Below are 18,116 nucleotides of genomic sequence, written 5' to 3'. Positions count from 1 at the left end.
TCCACTCCACTACATGATTTGACTTCAGTTGCTAGGGGATTCTGCCAGAGAACTAATCCCCGCGTCATAAACGGGAACATTAAATCTCAATTAAATCAACAATGCAAAAAAAACCCGCAGCGCATAAGGAGGAGGTTGGGGTTGTGGAGGGAGCTGCAGCAGTGTTGGCATAAGGCGAGAGTGAGCAGAGTAATAGGTGGGGTGTCAGGGTTGTAATGGCCACGCTTGCACACCTGCATTAAAATGACTGGATGTTACTAGTCAGATAGATAGATAGAAATCCTAAAATACGTATATTAGCAACCACAGCAACTCTTCAGGTTCATTTTGTTTCGTGGGATCGTTTTATTTACGTTGCACTAGCGATTTGGCGTCGGCTTGTCATGATGTTTTTTTTTTTTTTATGAAATTTTGTGCCATATTATGAAATCCTACGGGCCGCGGTGGCGACGTGTCATCGTAATTTAGTTTAGTCAAGGCGGGAAGACGTTGTAAAGGATGCCACGATGCCACCACCAGAGCTGGAAATCTGAGGCAAACGTAATTGACGAGCACCAGCTTGCATTATGCTGCGAGCCTGAGTTGCCCTCCATTTGTTTTTTGTTTTTTAATCTGTTTAATGCTGTCACACACACCGTTATTCCCAAACAGCCACGCGGAGCGGACACGTTTTTTTTTGTTTCTTTTTAAACGGCGTTGCATTCCAGTGTTTTCCGTATACCGTGTAGCATCTCCGCCACGTCTGCGGACGTGAAGTCAAACTCTCATCCAGGTCCAGGGTTATCCGACTGCTTCAGATCGTCACTGTATTGTACTATAACCTGCCTGATTTTTTTTTTTCTTTGTAAAAGATGTATGTTTGTGTTTAAATCTCTGTACAGTGTACATAGCTAGGTTGTTAAAATGCAGATTTTTGTAGATATGTAATTGCAATCCTGAACTGCCTTTAGGTTTTTTTTTTGGTTGGGCCGTTTGATGTGAATGTGGACAATAAGAGACCGTGGAATATGAATTTCACATCATTCCTCCTCTGCCGCTGACTGACTGACTGAATGCCATTTCAATATTACAGATGCATTTTGTACAGTATTAAATCCAGACATTACACATCCCAGCACATGTGTTTTTATTTTGTTTTGTTAAAACATTTTTTTTTTTTTATGGCAATGAAGGAATCTTTTTGTACATTTCTTTCAACTGGAATGTTTTGATGAATTCCTAATGTTCAAAGACGTTGGCAGTGTCAAAAATATGTCCCCTCTCTGCAGAAATTGAGTGTACAGTTTTAGCTTTTTTTTTTTTCTTTTTTTTTTCTTCAATTCAGTGCAGAAAATAAAAAGGTTCTTGCGCACTACGTCACCTGTCCTGAATTCTGACGCACATTCGCCCGGACAGATCATCACAGCTGTTACCTTTGATTATATTTTCTATTGCGCACATCTGACATGCGGTTGTACATGTATGTATATATGTACACAAACGGTTGGTCCATCTATACAATGACCTCAAGGTGTATGCTAATTCATTTGACAAAGTGAAATGGAAATAACGTAAAAAACCTGATTAACGCTTTCTTTCAACCTTTTCATATAAGTTATGCCTTGAGTAAAAGAACTGAATGGCACTAAAGTGGCTTGAGCATACAGATCAGATGGAATCGTTGACTGTACAGAGATTTTTGTGAAGGTTTTATTGTTGATCGGTCGGCCCACCACTGAAATACATCAGCACACTATGGGACAGATTGCCTTGAAATGTTCTTCAGACATGTCATGTTCCCCAGAGGATACATACTGACTTTTGGTCCTCTGACAATGAGGTGAACATGCTTTGCTTTTAGTGAAACATCTCCACAGCTGTTGGATGGGTTTGCCGTAGAATTTGGCCCTGACATTCATGTTCTCGCCGTCCAAAACGGAGTCAAAATCTTTATCTGTCCCAAATACCAGATACCTGCTAAACGAATGACATTCCCATCAGCCTCTGCTGTACCTTGTGTTTAGTGCTAATTAGCATTATTCATGCTAACACCCTAAACGCTACAGACTCGTACTGTCCTCACGCATACAGACAGAAGTAGCAGTAGCTGTCGTTCTGCGGGTTATATTGCGGCAAGCATGTCATTTACGTACTCTTGCTTTCCTGACGTAACACAAATAAGGTGTTGTTGCTTGTTTCCAGGGTATCTTTACTCTGGAGCTGAGAAAGCTTAGGTCGCGTAGTTTGCTGTCTTTTTTTAGACAGCTTAACAATCTCAATAGAATCCAATTTGAGTTTAGTTACTGAGCAAGCGTTTCAATATGACTCTTTGAGGCAATCTGCTTTCTAACGGAATTCTTAAGTGCTCACGATGCCTTGATATTGTATTGATTAGATTTTCCTCTGGATAGGCGCAGGAACGCCAGGTTAGTGTTGGGGTGAGGTTCGTGCTCATGTGAAATGCACACGTTTGTCTTTTTGGAGTTAAGAGCGAGTTTTAAATGAATTAAAGGTGTCTGGAAGTCATCGAAAGTAGCCTGGAGAAGAGCAGGTGCACAAAACTGTTTAGATTCACGACTAACACTGTGTGTATGCACAAAGACAGAAATGTGCAAATGTGTCCGATTTATGAAGTCACGTGTGCCGGGTTTTATAAAATCTCCACCACTCATTGTACCTGTGCAATGTCAAGAACAGCAAAGACAAAGTGCAATTTCACAGATTGCGTCATATCCGTGAGGTTCTCCAACAGCACCAAAACAGCTGCCATAACACACCGGCCGTTACACACACACTTTACAAAAGGGCTTCCCAACTCAGGACAAAATCAAAAGCTCATAAACCAGGGAAAATAACGGCTTGAATGTCAATAAAAAGCGATACAGCTCCCACGATTGACATTTTACAGAACTATGTGCTGAGAGAGAATATAACGAAATCTGTGCAATTGGCAAACAACCAAAACAAAAAAGGTGGGGGGGGCGGAGATAAACACCATAATGGAGGATTTTAACATCTCATTTAACCTATTGGTGAACATGCAGCTTTTGAAGAATGGGACACTGCTCACGAGACACAAGAACCGCACCCAAAAAAGTTAGAAATCAGTCAAAACTGTAATGGATTTTCTTGGAAAAAAAAACAGACCTGCAATTTTACAGCGTGGATTCCCTGAATTAAATGCCGAAGGACTTTCACATCCGGCTGTCGAAACTGGGGGCAGAGAACAGTCTGGAAAGTCTATTAAGCTTGAGAGCAGGAATCACCCGACACATGACTGCATGCAACTTCATTTCCAATACCGGGCTCTGCTCACCAAACTTGGTTCTGAAATATGTGACGAAATATCGCAGAAAATATGTAAATGTTTGCCATCTTTCGGTTTCACAGTCTGCCCTGGAACTCCCGGAGCAAGGATTTTGATATCCAGCTGTGGGTGGCCCATCGAAGAAGAGGGGGAAACCAAGAGCTGTCCTGCATATAGCACCGAAACCAAGAGGCGCAAAGATCAAAATTATCCACGCAAGGGAAATCTCAGGGGGTTTTTATCTTCACAAATCCAGGGGATAAAAATAAGTAATGCAGCTCTACAGCAAAACCAACTGACGAGCAACTAGACAATTTGGCGAGGTCAGTGAGGACCAGGACGCCGCATGTAGGATACCGAATGATGAAAGGAACCCTGCAGGCCTGTCTTGTCTCCGTTGGTGTACTCTCAAGGGAGTGTTGCAAGGACATGTTCTGGCACATATCGACACAAATCATAAACTCATCAGGTAGGTCATACTTTTGGTATTTAGATGTGCAATATTTTGGCTGAATACAGGATGATACACTACAACTTAAACTGTTTGGGTTTTTTTTTTGTCTTCCCCTCAACAGATATTGCCTTGTTATTTTTGGAGGGACTGATGGCTTCTCATAAAAGGTCATTTCCTTTTCTCCAATAGCCATTACTTACAGTTTAAGTGAGATGACGACAGTTGAAAATGACAGGTCTACTGCTGTACTTGCTATAGGGCTACAGGTCCTTTTAAAGATCTGTGTTTTTGTCAGTATCCATCTTACCCCATAGCAAAAATATCTTATAAAGAGAGAGTTGCCTTATCTCCGTTCACTCCAATGGACCTTTTTGTTTTACAGCAATGGCAGATCCTGGACCCTCTAGTGAATTAGACCTCGCTTTAGAATGGAGAACACATTCTGAGTTAGAAAGACTTCATTTAGAGTTATTTGGACACTACTATTAGCATATTAAGATTACGTAATTCTTCCTCACTTCCTATCAATAAGCAGTAATTAGGGAGACTCATAGTTAATGGCCTAGCAGTTGTAGAATATGGTCATGCGGAATAAGGCAATAATAAGTGTTTAAATTGTAGAATCATGACGTAATGAGGCCAAAACAGAATTAACATCCGCCAAAACTGCGGGGGTTGCAGCTAGAACAATCGCATCCACAGTTGTCAGATTGTGAGCAAAGCACCATTCACCAGCTTTGTCAGCTTTAGGGATGGGGAGAATGGGTGTATTACAGGGGCTTGAGATGGGTACTAATAAACCCTGTTCAAGAAGGTAATTAATGACAGATCTAATGCCCTTAATTGCAAAACCCTTAATGATATGCAATTTGGGAGTAGGTGTAAAATGTTCACATTAAGTGTGAATTGGCTCTGATGCATGCATCCACTAACAACCACTCAGTGTCACTCGGGGATGTAAACAACCCAAAGGAATAGTAAGGGATGTGTTTGTGTGTGTCTTGTCAGCCATTCTCCATTCTGGGTTCCAGATCACAAGGTTTAAAGTGGGTGAGACCGCCATGGCAATATGAGGAGCAGAGTTTGAGCGGGTTACCGACTTATTTTGGTTTTTGGAAACACGCAGTGGCAACTCTAAAATCAGCTGTTTGTCTGTTAGCACTGTCATTCATGGCATTTAAGTGTCTGTTTCTGTAGCCCAGGCAACCTTTAATAGCACATATAGGTATTAAGAAGTTGTATTTAATATTAGGCCAGTTCCCTTCACATGCCAAAGTTTCTGCAGACTGAAAAATCAAGCAAATGATACCACATTTGCCTGATTTTTTGGCAAGTCCAATGCCATCTTTTTGCTGGGCACCCACTGCCCGAAGAAACGTAACACATTAAGATGGTAGAACAGTCTCAGACAGAGGACAAGTCAACAACCTACAGTAGGTCAGAAGGCACCACTATCCAAACATGACATCAGTTATGCGTCCTTGAATGATCTGAACCTTGAAACATCTAATCATTACAATAGTGCATGTACAGCATGTGAATGGTAGTCAGTGTGGTGTGGCTAGGAGGTGAGGAATGAAGACTACCTGCATCAGCAGTTGGCCCAGCACCCTATAAACTTAATGTCATCGAGGCGACCAAGTAACAAACCTCCTGCGAGCGCCTCTGGTCCAATGGGCCGATTGCCAGCCAGCACCTCGATCAGTCGGGCTCCAGTCCGTACGCACAGCTCACACGAGTCAATCAATAATATCTTACGTAGACGCGCGCTTAGGGAAATAAAACACAGCAGATGAAAGCACGAAACAATTGGCATCTGGCAGCGCATGTCTTTTACGTACTGGTTTGCTAACTGAGGATTAGTACACATGTTACGCTGAATTATTATTATCTATTATGGAACTGGGACATAAGAAAAGGTAGACAATTTCAGGTATGAGCAACGGACAGCTGTAACCTCCCCGGTAACCTTAAACGTAATTGTTTTTCTTTTCAGTCGCCATTGCAACCATCTCCCTCTGCAGTGGTGGTGTGCAAGCTGGTAGAGATCTATCTACAGTATCTATCTGACGGGGGGGGGGGGGGGGGGGCAGCTCCGCGGAGACACCGGAAAATATAACTGCTAACTCAGCATTCACAGCTGCTCTTGCAATGGCGTCGTGGTCCACATCTTTTTCATTGATCCATGCTCGGTGAATCTCTACTCTCAATCCTGCCTCTGTGGATGACACTTTCTCTTGAGGTCAATGAAAAGATGAACAAAAACGGACAAAAAAAAAAAAAAAGCTGTGTAAGCAGAGAACTTTTGTGCATGGCACTGCTTATTAACTCAAATGGTAATGTTTTCTCTGCTGTTGTTTTTTTTTTCCCACTATAAGTATAAGAAATGTAGGAGGAATGTAGTCAAAGGGTATATTATAGCAGATTGTCTCTTATGGTCAGCACCTTCACACCTTAGTTAACCTTACCTGCATGTCTTTGGACGGGGGGGGGGGACACACAACCACCACATACAAACGCCCCAAGGTTGGACTCAAACTTTTCTTGTTGTGAGGTGACAGTGCCAACCACTGCACCTCTATGTCACCCATGTGCAAGACCTCCGAACACTTACTTTCTTTTGGGAGTTTGAAATCGCGTCTTCATCGTCAAGCTGACTCAGGTGTCATTCACAGCTTCAGTCACTTGATATCAGGTGGTCGTATTTGGGCGGTCTCTGGTGTCAGATGTGAATGTCCTCCTTGATCTCTTCCCCGGCCGTCCACTGAATCCCGCTCGATGACCTTTGACCTCCTCCCAGTGCATTCTGATGCCGGCTGGGTAAAGACCAGCCCCCCCCGGTGTCTACATATGCCGTCAGACTTTGTGGTGGTCTTCAGTTGGCGCCTGGCCCAATTCCTTCAGTTAACAGTGTCATCTCCACAAATGCCAACAGGAAAAAAAAGTAAGACTACAGTATTGTATTAAATATCCATTTAAAATATTTTATAACTATTGGAAAAACTACAAAAAAGGCCAAGGCATATACAGACAGTGAGTGTAAGTCTTAATATTGTCATCTGCAATATTGTCTCTTCGCAGTCGTTTGTGTCCTTGGTCCAGAGCCACTGTTTGAAGTGACTGTCAACATTTCTTGCTTTTTATTGCTTGTGATCTAGTCTTTTAATATTATAGCTAGACAGCATACTGAGCCTAGAGTAACATTTCAAAATACAGTAAAATACAGTAATATAAATCAGGGCAGCAGAGCAGCTCTGCTTTAAGAAAATGTAAGCTTGCATGCATCTCAGGCTTCTTTCGTTGATGGTTTCCTATAACGTTTTGTACAGCGCGGTGAAGCAATTTGTGTGATGTCTGTGCAGAGGAGTGTCAGCGTGGATTTGCTGTTGCAGGAAAGTTTGGACTGAAGTCAGACTGCATCTCACCATCGCCACTAAGCTCATGTTCACCAGTGGCAGCTGGCTAATAGAGGGCACATGCAGCGCCCCACCAGTCACAAAGCTGCATTCAGAGTCAGAGTGAGGAACCGACCTGGCAGGCACGAGGAGTCGGAAAGAAGGTTTTATTTACCAAAAAAATGAAACCAACACTTTATAAAATACGCAACACAGTTCTGGGCTCATGAAAGAAGTCAACTAAACAGAACACAACTCAGGCCATGCTAACTTATCATTAACTAAATGAATAATAATAAAACGAAAATAATACAACTGAATAGACTAAACTGACTTAACAAAGACAAAACTGACCCATCCAACTGAATACAAAAGGGGAACATATATATATATATAACAGCTGATCAGACCATTTGAAACAAAGAGGTAACACAAAGATAAACATTACCAAAATAAAACCATAAATAAAACAAAACAGGCAATTACTATATATTATATATATATATATATATATAAGAAATAAACTAGAATGAGAGAAACGAGAAAGCCAAGAGCGAGCAAGACGTTGGTGGGCTGGGAGTGAGAGGTACAAGGGGGAACCACGAGAGGAAATCAATACCTAGCCGCGATGATGGGCAGAGACAAGTGGATCAATTACGAGTTAGTTGTCGGACGAGTTGAATTCCATTGACATATTCTGCTCCAGCCCTCCTCTCAAATATGAACATTTCCCTCCTTTTCCCACTTCTTTTTTTCTCTTATGTACAGCGTATTCTCAGACTTGGACTGGAGAATGCCAGCTCACATTTTGGAGATAATCTTATCTATAATCTTGTGGATTTGGCTACTGATCTGGGTGGGGGGGGGGGTTTCATGATTCCTGTCTCTACTGTTTCCGAAGCTACACCTCGGGTTCTGGCTTGAAGTAATGCAGAACTTGAAGGTGTCTGTTTTCAGATCTCTTTGGAACAAATTCCGTATCATAAGCACACCAACTTTAACAGTTTAGATAAATCACCCAATCCACATAATGTTGCTGTCTCCTGCCAGGTTTTCAATAATGTATTAATTCAAAGGGTTAGGGCCTTTGTTTACCATCTTATTTTGTAATTCAGTATCAGCTGTCGTCGCTGCTATTGGTACCCCCCCACCCTTTTGTCATCACACTTCCAATTTCTTTCCATCTTGCGGAGTATGCTGGTGTGCGCAAACAAATGAACGGCCTTAATTGTGCTGAATAGTAAGCGTTCTTGTAAGCAGGGGAGGCTCATACCACCACATTCCTTTTAAATATCTTCAACACCTCACTGGAGACATGCCACGTGCCAGCCTGCTTCAAGGCCTCCACCATCATCCCAGTCCCCAAAAAACCAGGGCCCACAGGATTAAATGACTACAGACCCGTCGCCCTGACCTCTGTGGTCATGAAATCATTTGAACGCCTGGTCTTGTCCCACCTCAAATCCATCACCGACCCTCTGCTGGACCCCCTGCAGTTCGCCTACAGAGCCAACAGGTCTGTAGACAACGCCGTCAACTTGGCCCTACACTTCATCCTCCAGCACCTGGACTCCGCAGGATCCTATGCCAGGATCCTGTTTGTGGACTTCAGCTCTGCCTTCAACACGATCGTCCCGGCTCTTCTTCAGGACAAGCTCTCCCAGCTCAACGTGCCTGACCCCACCTGCAGGTGGATCACAGATTTCCTGTCTGACAGGAAGCAGCACGTGAAGCTGGGGAAACACGTCTCAGACTCGCGGACGATCAGCACCGGCTCCCCTCAAGGCTGCGTTCTTTCTCCTCTACTCTTCTCCCTATACGCCAACAGCTGCACCTCCAGTCACCAGTCTGTCAAGCTCCTGAAGTTCGCGGACGACACCACCTTCATCGGACTCATCTCTGGAGAGGATGAGTCTGCCTACAGGTGGGAGATTGACCATCTGGTGACCTGATGCAACAGCAACAACCTGGAGCTTAACTCTTCAAAGACAGTGGAGATGGTTGTAGACTTCAGGAAGAGCGCAGCCCCACCCGCCCCCATCACCCTGTGTGACTCTCCAGTGGACACTGTGGAGTCCTTCCGTTTCCTGGGCTCCATCATCAGCCAGGACCTCCGGTGGGAGCTGAACATCAGCTCCCTCATCAAGAAAGCCCAACAGAGGATATACTTCCTGAGGCAGCTGAGGAAGTTTAACCTGCCACAAATGATGCTGGTTCACTTCTACACTGCCATCATAGAGTCCATCCTCACCTCCTCCATCACTGTCTGGTACGCTGCTGCCTCCACCAAGGACAGACGCAGACTGCAGCGTATCATCCGCTCTGCAGAGAGGGTGATCGGCTGCAACCTCCCATCTCTTCAGGAACTGTACTCCTCCAGGACCCTGAGGAGAGCAGGGAAGATCGCTGCTGACCCCTCCCACCCCGGACACCATCTGTTCGACCCCCTCCCCTCTGGCAGGAGGCTGCGGTCCATCAGGACCAAAACCTCCCGCCACAAAAACAGTTTCTTCCCCTCTGCAGTCAACCTGACAAACTTACATTGACCCCGCCCCGAACACAAACACAAGTTATACTTTATATTAACGTACGTCACTACTGTCCCCCCTGAGTTACATTAACGCCCCCACCCCCTACTGGACACTTTATCTGGACACTTTACCTTATTTTGGTCACTGCACTGTTTGTTATTTATCTTATCTTATCTTATTTTTATTTTTATTCTTATTTTACCTTTTATGTTCTACTTATTTGTTGTCAAAACAATAGCACCTTCAGACCACGGCAAATTCCTTGTAATGTATGTTACTTAAACTGCAATAAACAGTTTCTGATTCTGATTCTGATTCTGAAATTGTAAAGTCTTATACCTGATCCTGGGTTTTTTTCCCCTGCCATGGGTATCCGGATGTCAACCTGTCCCATTCCATGAACTGTATCTTCACTGGAAAAGATATCGCATTCGTGGCAGCATGTTTGTTTTAATAGAACTCTATTCTGGTGAAGAATAACATTCCATCTTAACATGTCTGACTTTATTTTTGCATTCAATGGACCGTCATTACGATTTGTCGAATCCATTGACTCAAGGGTTCTATCTTCTCTCCTCATCCTAGGTTGAATGATTTGGTAAATCATCATTAATTTGAACCTTTCAGATGGTTCGTCATATTGTGAAAGCTGAATTTTGTTTAAAAACTTTGCGCAGGAAAGACCATCTGACTACGCCGAACGCCGTCTCAGCATCTAAACTTCTAATGACTGTCTCTATTTCCCGTTGTGTGACGCGCCCGACAACGTGCAGCGTTCTCCTGATATACTATCTTGCGTCTGTCTTTGTCGGGTGAAACCTGACTGGTCCAAATCGATGAGTTCTGGTAGAACATCTTTTTTCATTCTTCTGGACGGTGTGGATGTGAACAATTTATAGTCCACATTTAATACACTAATGGGATGATATTACCACAATCGAGTTTGTCCCTCCTGTCCTTTGGTGTGACGGAAATGAAGGATGGAATTTCCCTTTTATGTAGCACCCAGTTAAAAGCTTTCAGTCATGTCGGACCCAAGTGTTCCTGCATTGATTTACACCATTCGAGTGAAACTGTCAGTGCACGGGAACTTATTTGCTTTTAGTCTACCAATTGCCAAGTTTAATTACTCTTTTTTAATTTCAGCCATCAATTTTTCATTTTGTTCATTAGTAATATAAGGTGGATCTAATGTGGCTAAGAATGATCAATCTGAAAGTCGTCATTCATTTGTGGTTTGGGAGTACAGTGATTTATAATACTTTTCAAAACTCTATTGGATGCTTTCTAGAGTTGTCTTGTAAGGTGAAAGATTTCCCACCAACGCCATAATAACGTTTTGTAGTATTTGATTTAGACTCTTCATTCAAAGTGTCGACATGGTCTCTCTGTAACTGCTTTAATTTATCCTCCAGATGCTGTCATCTAAGTATGTTTTGATTCCGTTCTTTAACTTTTCTTTGGTCTGTGGATTATTTAAAATATTTGACTTCAGTCATTATTTCAAATATTTGTTTATAGAAAGACCAGTCAGTACCTGGGGGAACAGATACGTTAAGAAAACTTACAAAGGTTCCCTCCACTTATCCAAACAAATCTGCCTTCTTTGTCCCTGAGATCTGAAGTGTTCATAATTTACAGCGTGGTGCAGGTTTATTTTGCCAAGCCAAACAGAGTATGTCTTCCTGTGTGTTGAAGTTGAGGAACTTGCCAGGATGGATCATGACTGTGCACCCTCCAGTTGTTGGCTCTTTCGATTTGAAGAGTTTTGTCGGACATGTCGAGATTTCCTCGGAGTAACTTTTCCACAAAGGAGATCATGGATGGTGACTTTTTGTCACTATTTGCTCTTCAGCCTCGTCCAGTTTGGTGTTTGTTCTCACAATTTCTCCCTTAATGTCCTCAAGCTGCTCTTAATGATCCTGGCGAAGCCCCCTCGGCTCCCGAAGAATCAAATCCAAATTGGCGGATTCCTTGCGAGGCATTACTTCGCCTTCATGTTTGCTAGCTGGTGAATGGCTTCGAAGTTGTTCAGTTTCATCGTCGTGTATTTCTGGTTACTGTGTGATTTTCTTGCTTTTTAGCCTGGTATCCATTTTTACCCTCCTTTCAATTCAAGTTTAGTTTGACAGAAAACTCAAAATCATTTAGTCGGGAATGGTCGGGAGAGCTTTCTCTATACTGCCGTCTTGGCGATGTTCCACCTGGAAGACACTCAAAAATATACTTTATGAACTTTTCAAAATTGCACTTAATACTATAAAAATTTCGACATGCTAAAATGTTTAGTGCCGATTGTTTATTGAGTTATTTATTTATTTTTACGAGTGGTCACATGGCCAATTATGCAATCAATTGTATTTAAGGAATGGTGAAACACTTGCATGTACCACCCTGATGAAACGCTTGGGTTATTTACGAAAACATGTCATCAACCGTCAGGAACATTCTACCCAGGTCTTTCATCGTCTTGGGAAGTAGGTGCAAGGATCTACCAGCTACCAAGATATGTTTTCAATAGGTGGGGAAGCAGTATACTTTCTTAGTGACGTGGACTAGGACCAGCGCTTGAGTATAACAGGAGCCGGAGGCGTCGTAAAGCGATGCCCGCTTCCTTTTGGCACCTGTGTTAACCAGTGCGGCTGTTCAGGCAGGCCGGCTTGCGATCGGTAGCGATGGTTTCTGCGCCTGTTCATGTGTGATTAAGCCCATGGCATCAAAACCTCACTCCAAGTTGGCAACCCTGAAATTGTCCCCGGTTTTCACCACAACTAAAATAATTATTACTACATTATACCGGTCAGTATGCACAAGGTTTCTTGTCATGCCAAAGAGAAAGTCGGTCTTTTCGCCTTTTCTGAAGAGCTCCAGGAGGCAACTACTCCTTCCTTCGTAAAGTACCCGGCATCAAAAATGCTGATTTCATGGCGTTAAAAGGTGCGCTAAATAACTGTCCCCCATTGGTGGATGCATATGTACGCACATGAACGTGCGGTATACTTCAGGGTCCCGGTTTGGGGGTTTGAAAATATGGTCACCCTATTTTAACCAAACAGAAAAAAAAAAACTCCTTTAGCTGCCATGTGACTAGACAATGGCAATTTCACTAAATATCAAAGTGGGTACCAGTTTTTAATGAGACACAATTTCTAAAGCATTTACAATTTTTTTGATTAATTTGAGGGCTTTGTTTGTTGAATAATGTCATGTTTGTGACATATCAGAGTTATCTTAATTAATACTGTGAAACTCTCTTGTGTGTTCAGGTACCTTCTATCAGCAGCACTTTATACTCATATCATACAATACAAACATCATAAACTCACGTTCGATGTTGTTCGAGGCGGTCACGTGACCCGACTTCACCACATTCGCCACAGGTATCGGGTTAAAAGGACGATCTTTGGCGCAAAGTCACATACGATGGCCTGTGCAGTGTAGCAGATGAGCCTCTGCTGTGATTGACATGTTGTTGTGAACACATAATAACACACACAAGTACCAATACTGGAGGCGAGAACTCAAAGCAACGGAGTCGGAGCACTTCCTTGTTGTTGAAACGTATAAGGTCAATAATGAATTTTTTCTTCAGTGGTTAGCATCAGCATGATACCTGTTGTCAGAGGATTTAGATGGCCGGCCAACCATTCACTAAATCACCAAGAAAAGACTTGATGTTTATGTTTCAGGATGTAATGCCAACGTCAAAAATGATTTCAATTATTCATATTTTTTGAGCATTAATCAACACAAAATGCTGGAGGACATTACAAATCAGATGATGTTATATTTATTCATATAACACATATATTGGCAGGCCCATATGAGTTCCTGGCCCAGTATAAAGGGTAGTGGGAGGTGTTTGGAGGGGTGGGTTGTGCAGCACTAGTTGAGCCAGGGGTGCCGCTGCATCTGCTCCAGAGTGATGCGATCCATTGGATTCAAAACCAAACACCTCTGTAAGAAATCCAGGCAGTCTTAGAAGAGAGACAGAGAACAAAGCAAAGATTAGGGTGGAAGCTGCAGCTTCTGAAGGAAAAGGCTTTGCACACTATTAGAACCCAAACTCAGGTACTGCATTGACACCAGTGTTGTCGTACCTCTGGACACTTTAAGCATCCTCATCTCGCAGCTGTACTGCATTTTCCTGCGCAGGAACATGGTGGTGGTAAACTGTTTGTACCCCTCCAGCAGTTCGTAGAGCAGCGCGCCCAGCTGCCAGACTGTGGTGGGGCCTGTCTTGTATTTCCCCCGTATGTAAAACTCTGGAGGGGCGTACGCAGAGGTTCCTACAAAACACAGACAGATGGAGATGGAGAAAGAAAAACACTCAATGAAAGCCATCACTCCAGAGATCAACAGATGGATGATGAGGGGAAGCCAGACGAAGCCGGACGTCGTACCAGAGAAGTCGCTGTAAGATCCCTTCTTCGCGAAGCAGCCACACCCAAAGTCTATGACCCGGACTCGAGGGACGTCAGAGCAGGTTTCAATGAGGACGTTCTCTGCTTTGATGTCCCGGTGGAAGACGCCCTCGGAGTGCATTTGAATGGTTGCTTTCACCAGCTGCTTCATGATGTTCTGAGACAGAGACAAACAGGTGAGTTAGAGTGAGGTGAAGAAGGAGATTGTAGAGTGGTACTTTGCCATTTACAATGTTGCAGCTTTCACACAAAAATGTTCCTCAAAGTTCAGTTCAGTTCATTTGGCCAGGTCAGAACTAGTTAAACCCTGCGCATGGATATAAAGGTGTGTTCACACTGAATGTGAAGCCACACGGCAGCATACGAAGTCAACGCAAAGACGCGAGTGGTTGCAAATTTGCATCCACGCACTGGCACAGAAACTTGCTCCACCCAGCTTCAGTACCTTAGCCTGGTCTTCCTCCACGGGACCACCGTTGTCATTCAGGAAGTTCAGCAGGTCCACAGAGGAGGCCGGTCTCTCCATGACCAGGAGAACCTCCTGGTCCAGATCATACCAGTCTAACAATGACACGGCTGCAGATTCCTCTGGTCCGTGTGCCACGCTCAACATGAGGAGCACCTCCAAGGGGACTGTGTATGTCTTCCCATTCAGGACCTGAAGGAAACAGCAAACATAGATGCGGTTGTGTATGTGTGTGCTTTCGTCATCAACAACAAAAGTAACAAAGAAGTGAACAGTGATCAACAATGATCTCAGACCAGATCACTCACCATTGATCGACTTTCCACATCTGCTTTGGGGATGTGTTTGATCGCCACCTACAGGACAGAATCAGCAGAGCTTTGGCTAGTGCAGGGAGTGATGGCTGTGTGCGCACGTGTGATGTGAGAATACCTTCGTAATACTTACTGGCAAATTATCCATTTTCCTGCAGCCGGCATAAACTGACCCGAAGCCCCCTTCTCCGAGCTTGTCAAGCTGCAGGTACTTGGCCTCAAAGTTGGCTACGCGCACAAACACAAATTCATGTTTTACTGTATTTGTGAAGAACCATCTTACCCTAACCCCCCTGCGGTTGATATCGGTGGTTGTTAACCTAGGGGTTAGTCAAATCTTCTTCTACTGTTATGCAAGTGTCGGACTATCTGTTGGCCAGGCGGTAGCCAGGAGTGATGTATCTCGTGTTGTTTCACACTATCAGCTTACCTCGACTGGTTCTGGCTGAGTAGGACGAGCTCCCGTCATTCTGGTTGGAGGTTGAAGGGCCGCAGGAGCTCGTCACATCCTCCACTGCCACCCCGGAGGGTTCACTGATGTCGCAGCTGTTGCTGTGACCCCTCTGCTTCTTACTGGGGGACTCTCTTTCAGTGCTGGCCTTTCTCTTGGCCCCCTTGGCTGTCACAGCCTCCACTGCCACCTCAGTGGGGCCGCTGGTACGCCTCTGCCTTTTTCTGGGTGACTCTGGCTTATTGCTGGCCTTCCTCTTGCCCCTCGTCACCCGGCAGTCCTCCCCCATGCCGTTGTTGGGTTCGGCGTTGCTGCTACTGATCTCTACAAGCGAGATAAACCCAGTGAACATCAACTTGTTCATATTGGATGGTTCTGCAAAACTCTCTCTTACGTTCAACAACTTTGCTTTGTAACATTCAGTGCCAACATTTTGAAAGTTAAATAATTATTTTTTTCTTGCAACTATGGTATGCTTAAGGTTGGGGAAGATCGCAGTAACGGTTTAAAAAAGTGTCTTTTTAAAAAGGTGACCTTTAAAAAAGGTCTGACGGGACAAAAACTCTGATCTCCTGCGTGAAAGTCAGACGCTTTACGTGCCCACCTACCATCCCAACCTCAACACCCTCTGGACAGCTGTAGTTACTTGTTGCAGATTACAATCGTACATATTAACCCTGAACTACAGACAAAATGACTCCATAAGAAGCTTTTTGCAGTGCGTGGAAAGCAGCTGCAGGTGTTTACCAGAAGTTCACACTCACCTGAATCGTTCTCGAAGTCCAGAGAATGGAGAATCTCAAACGAATTCACGTCCATGTTCTTTTGTAAATGTATTCGATACCGCCGTTTGAGAAAAGAAGTTACTGTGAATCTCCAGAACTTGTGCGTTGACTCTGCCGAAATGCTCAGTGCGAGTGGATTTCTAATCTCTCTCTGCGTGTTCTGAGGTTCTGACGCTTTACGTGTCGATTCTTGTCACCGGAGTTCCATTCTGTGACATCACTATTAGTGTGCAGGCTGAAATAACCATAGTGACAAAAACCTCCTTAAAACCTCAACACAGAACAAACAAAAAAAATCTAGATAAATTACAGAATGTGTTGGTTCCATCATTACCATGAAATAATAATAATAACAATAGTACAATGTGTATACTTCAATGAGGTGTTTATTAAAGAACGAACATTTTTGAAGCTATATTAATGTGTTGGTCACATCACCAGTCACAGCCAACATTCTGTCCCAGTTCAATGTCCACGTAATTACGGACGAGACTTGAAAGCACCGGCCTCCAGGAGCAGTGTGGGTGGTGGCATTGGTGGTTTTGACACCATGGCCACAGTTGAAACTGCAGGTTATGTGATGATCTGGAGCCCAGAAAGACTTTTTAGACCTCTAAAATTGAAGATGTCTGTCCAGAGCATCACACACCTGCAAAAAAAATCCCCTTTTGAATAATCACAATTTCAACTATTCGGTCCAAAATATATTATAAGCCAAGAGTATGTAGATTTGTGATTTTTGCTGCACAGACTCACTGAGGGGCAGGGGGTAAAATGAATGAACGAGTGAATGAGGGTTAGGCTTAATTTTTGCTTCCCTGTAATACCAGAACAACACATGATCTAACTACAGAGAAACTTTAGAGACGTCCAGGCCCATCAGAGGGGCATTTTGGCCAACCAAGGAGGACAAAATGAAGCATGGAACTAGGATGGAGCATGCCCTCCGCAGACAGCGCTTGAGTTTGAGTTTCACCTCCTCCTGCAGTGCCTCACACATGACTTGATGAATTGTATCAGGGGGTGGAGAGCGAGGCAACAGTAAGTGGGTTAGAGCATCATGGTACACAGGAATGTGCACGGATGGACTGTAATACCTTTTTCTGTGTGTTGGGGAATATAGTGAATTTATGCTTGACTTACACGTCACATAAATGTAAGGAAGCGTAAACACAGTTAACTTTAAAAAAAAAACTGAACTTAACACTTATCACAATCGAATCATTCAAATTAATACAAAATGTAGCGATACAATGAAAATTAGAAAAAAATCCGTTCAAATGTAGTTTTTGACTGTCTCACACAGTGTGCCACGTTACAGCTGGGATATTTTCACATCTAGCTCGGTGGATTATGGGTTTATTCATTATTGATTGAAAGATGTACCAAGGCGGTTTTGGGGAGTTTAAGTTTGTGTTTTTTTGTCGCGTTTGAATGAAGTGTGTTTTATGAGAACCTTTAAGTTATGTAAAATACTCCTTTCTTTAGTCATATATTTTCTTGCAATTATACATTTTTAAATGTATTATTAACAGTATTTTTATGTGTTTGAAAGTGAAGTGTCGCCATAACAAAAGCAATTTTTTAGATGACAGAAAATGCTGCTACTTTTGTCAGTAAAGAATTTTTTTTATTTCTACTGGTAGTGTAGTTAAAATTGTCATTTAATTAATTCAATGTATTCCGTTTATGCACATTTTCTTTTGTTAAATCACATTTCACACACATTTTCAATGAACAGTTTATTCTTGTATTTTTAATACATTTTGAAATACAGGGGGAAACGTTTTGCGCTCAACAGCTGTCATTACATATATACAGTCGACAAAATCTGTTAGGGAAGATATACTCATTGAACTTCACCTACGTTTGCTATGTTTGTTTGAAGGAAGGTGCCACAAAATACAAAAGGCACGGCACAGTGCTGCACAGGAAGGAACAGTGGGGAGGAAATCACCACAGTCCCTTCAGCAGCAGCCTACAGCAGACTACAGTAAAATCAATAAAGCA

General features: G+C 43.2%; 1 protein-coding gene across 1 annotated transcript; it reads right to left on the bottom strand.

Annotated features, from left to right (window-relative positions):
* Nucleotides 1–13,551: 13,551 nt before the first annotated feature.
* On the bottom strand, nt 13,552–16,140 carry LOC139285365 (serine/threonine-protein kinase pim-2-like). Its single transcript, XM_070905928.1, has 8 exons — nt 16,086–16,140; nt 15,301–15,645; nt 15,004–15,098; nt 14,865–14,912; nt 14,536–14,748; nt 14,070–14,247; nt 13,767–13,955; nt 13,552–13,643 (listed from the first exon to the last, which is right to left on the bottom strand). The coding sequence occupies exons 1-8, from the start codon at nt 16,138–16,140 to the stop codon at nt 13,552–13,554; spliced, it is 1,215 nt and encodes a 404-aa protein (XP_070762029.1).
* Nucleotides 16,141–18,116: the final 1,976 nt, after the last annotated feature.

This window comes from Enoplosus armatus, chromosome 5 (assembly GCF_043641665.1).
Source record: "Enoplosus armatus isolate fEnoArm2 chromosome 5, fEnoArm2.hap1, whole genome shotgun sequence".
NCBI lineage: Eukaryota > Metazoa > Chordata > Actinopteri > Centrarchiformes > Enoplosidae > Enoplosus > Enoplosus armatus.
The sequence above is the reverse complement of the archived record's forward strand: the minus strand, read 5'-3'. Positions and strand labels throughout refer to the sequence as shown.

Bases quoted from the DNA above. Each gene is read 5' to 3' on its own strand.
- LOC139285365 (XM_070905928.1), bottom strand. From the start codon at position 16,140: ATGGACGTGAATTCGTTTGAGATTCTCCATTCTCTGGACTTCGAGAAC. The intron at 15,099-15,300 runs GTAAGCTGATAG...TTGTGCGCGTAG, and splicing joins CTCAGCCAGAACCAGTCGAG to CCAACTTTGAGGCCAAGTAC. The intron at 14,913-15,003 runs GTAAGTATTACG...TCTGTCCTGTAG, and splicing joins GGAAAATGGATAATTTGCCA to GTGGCGATCAAACACATCCC.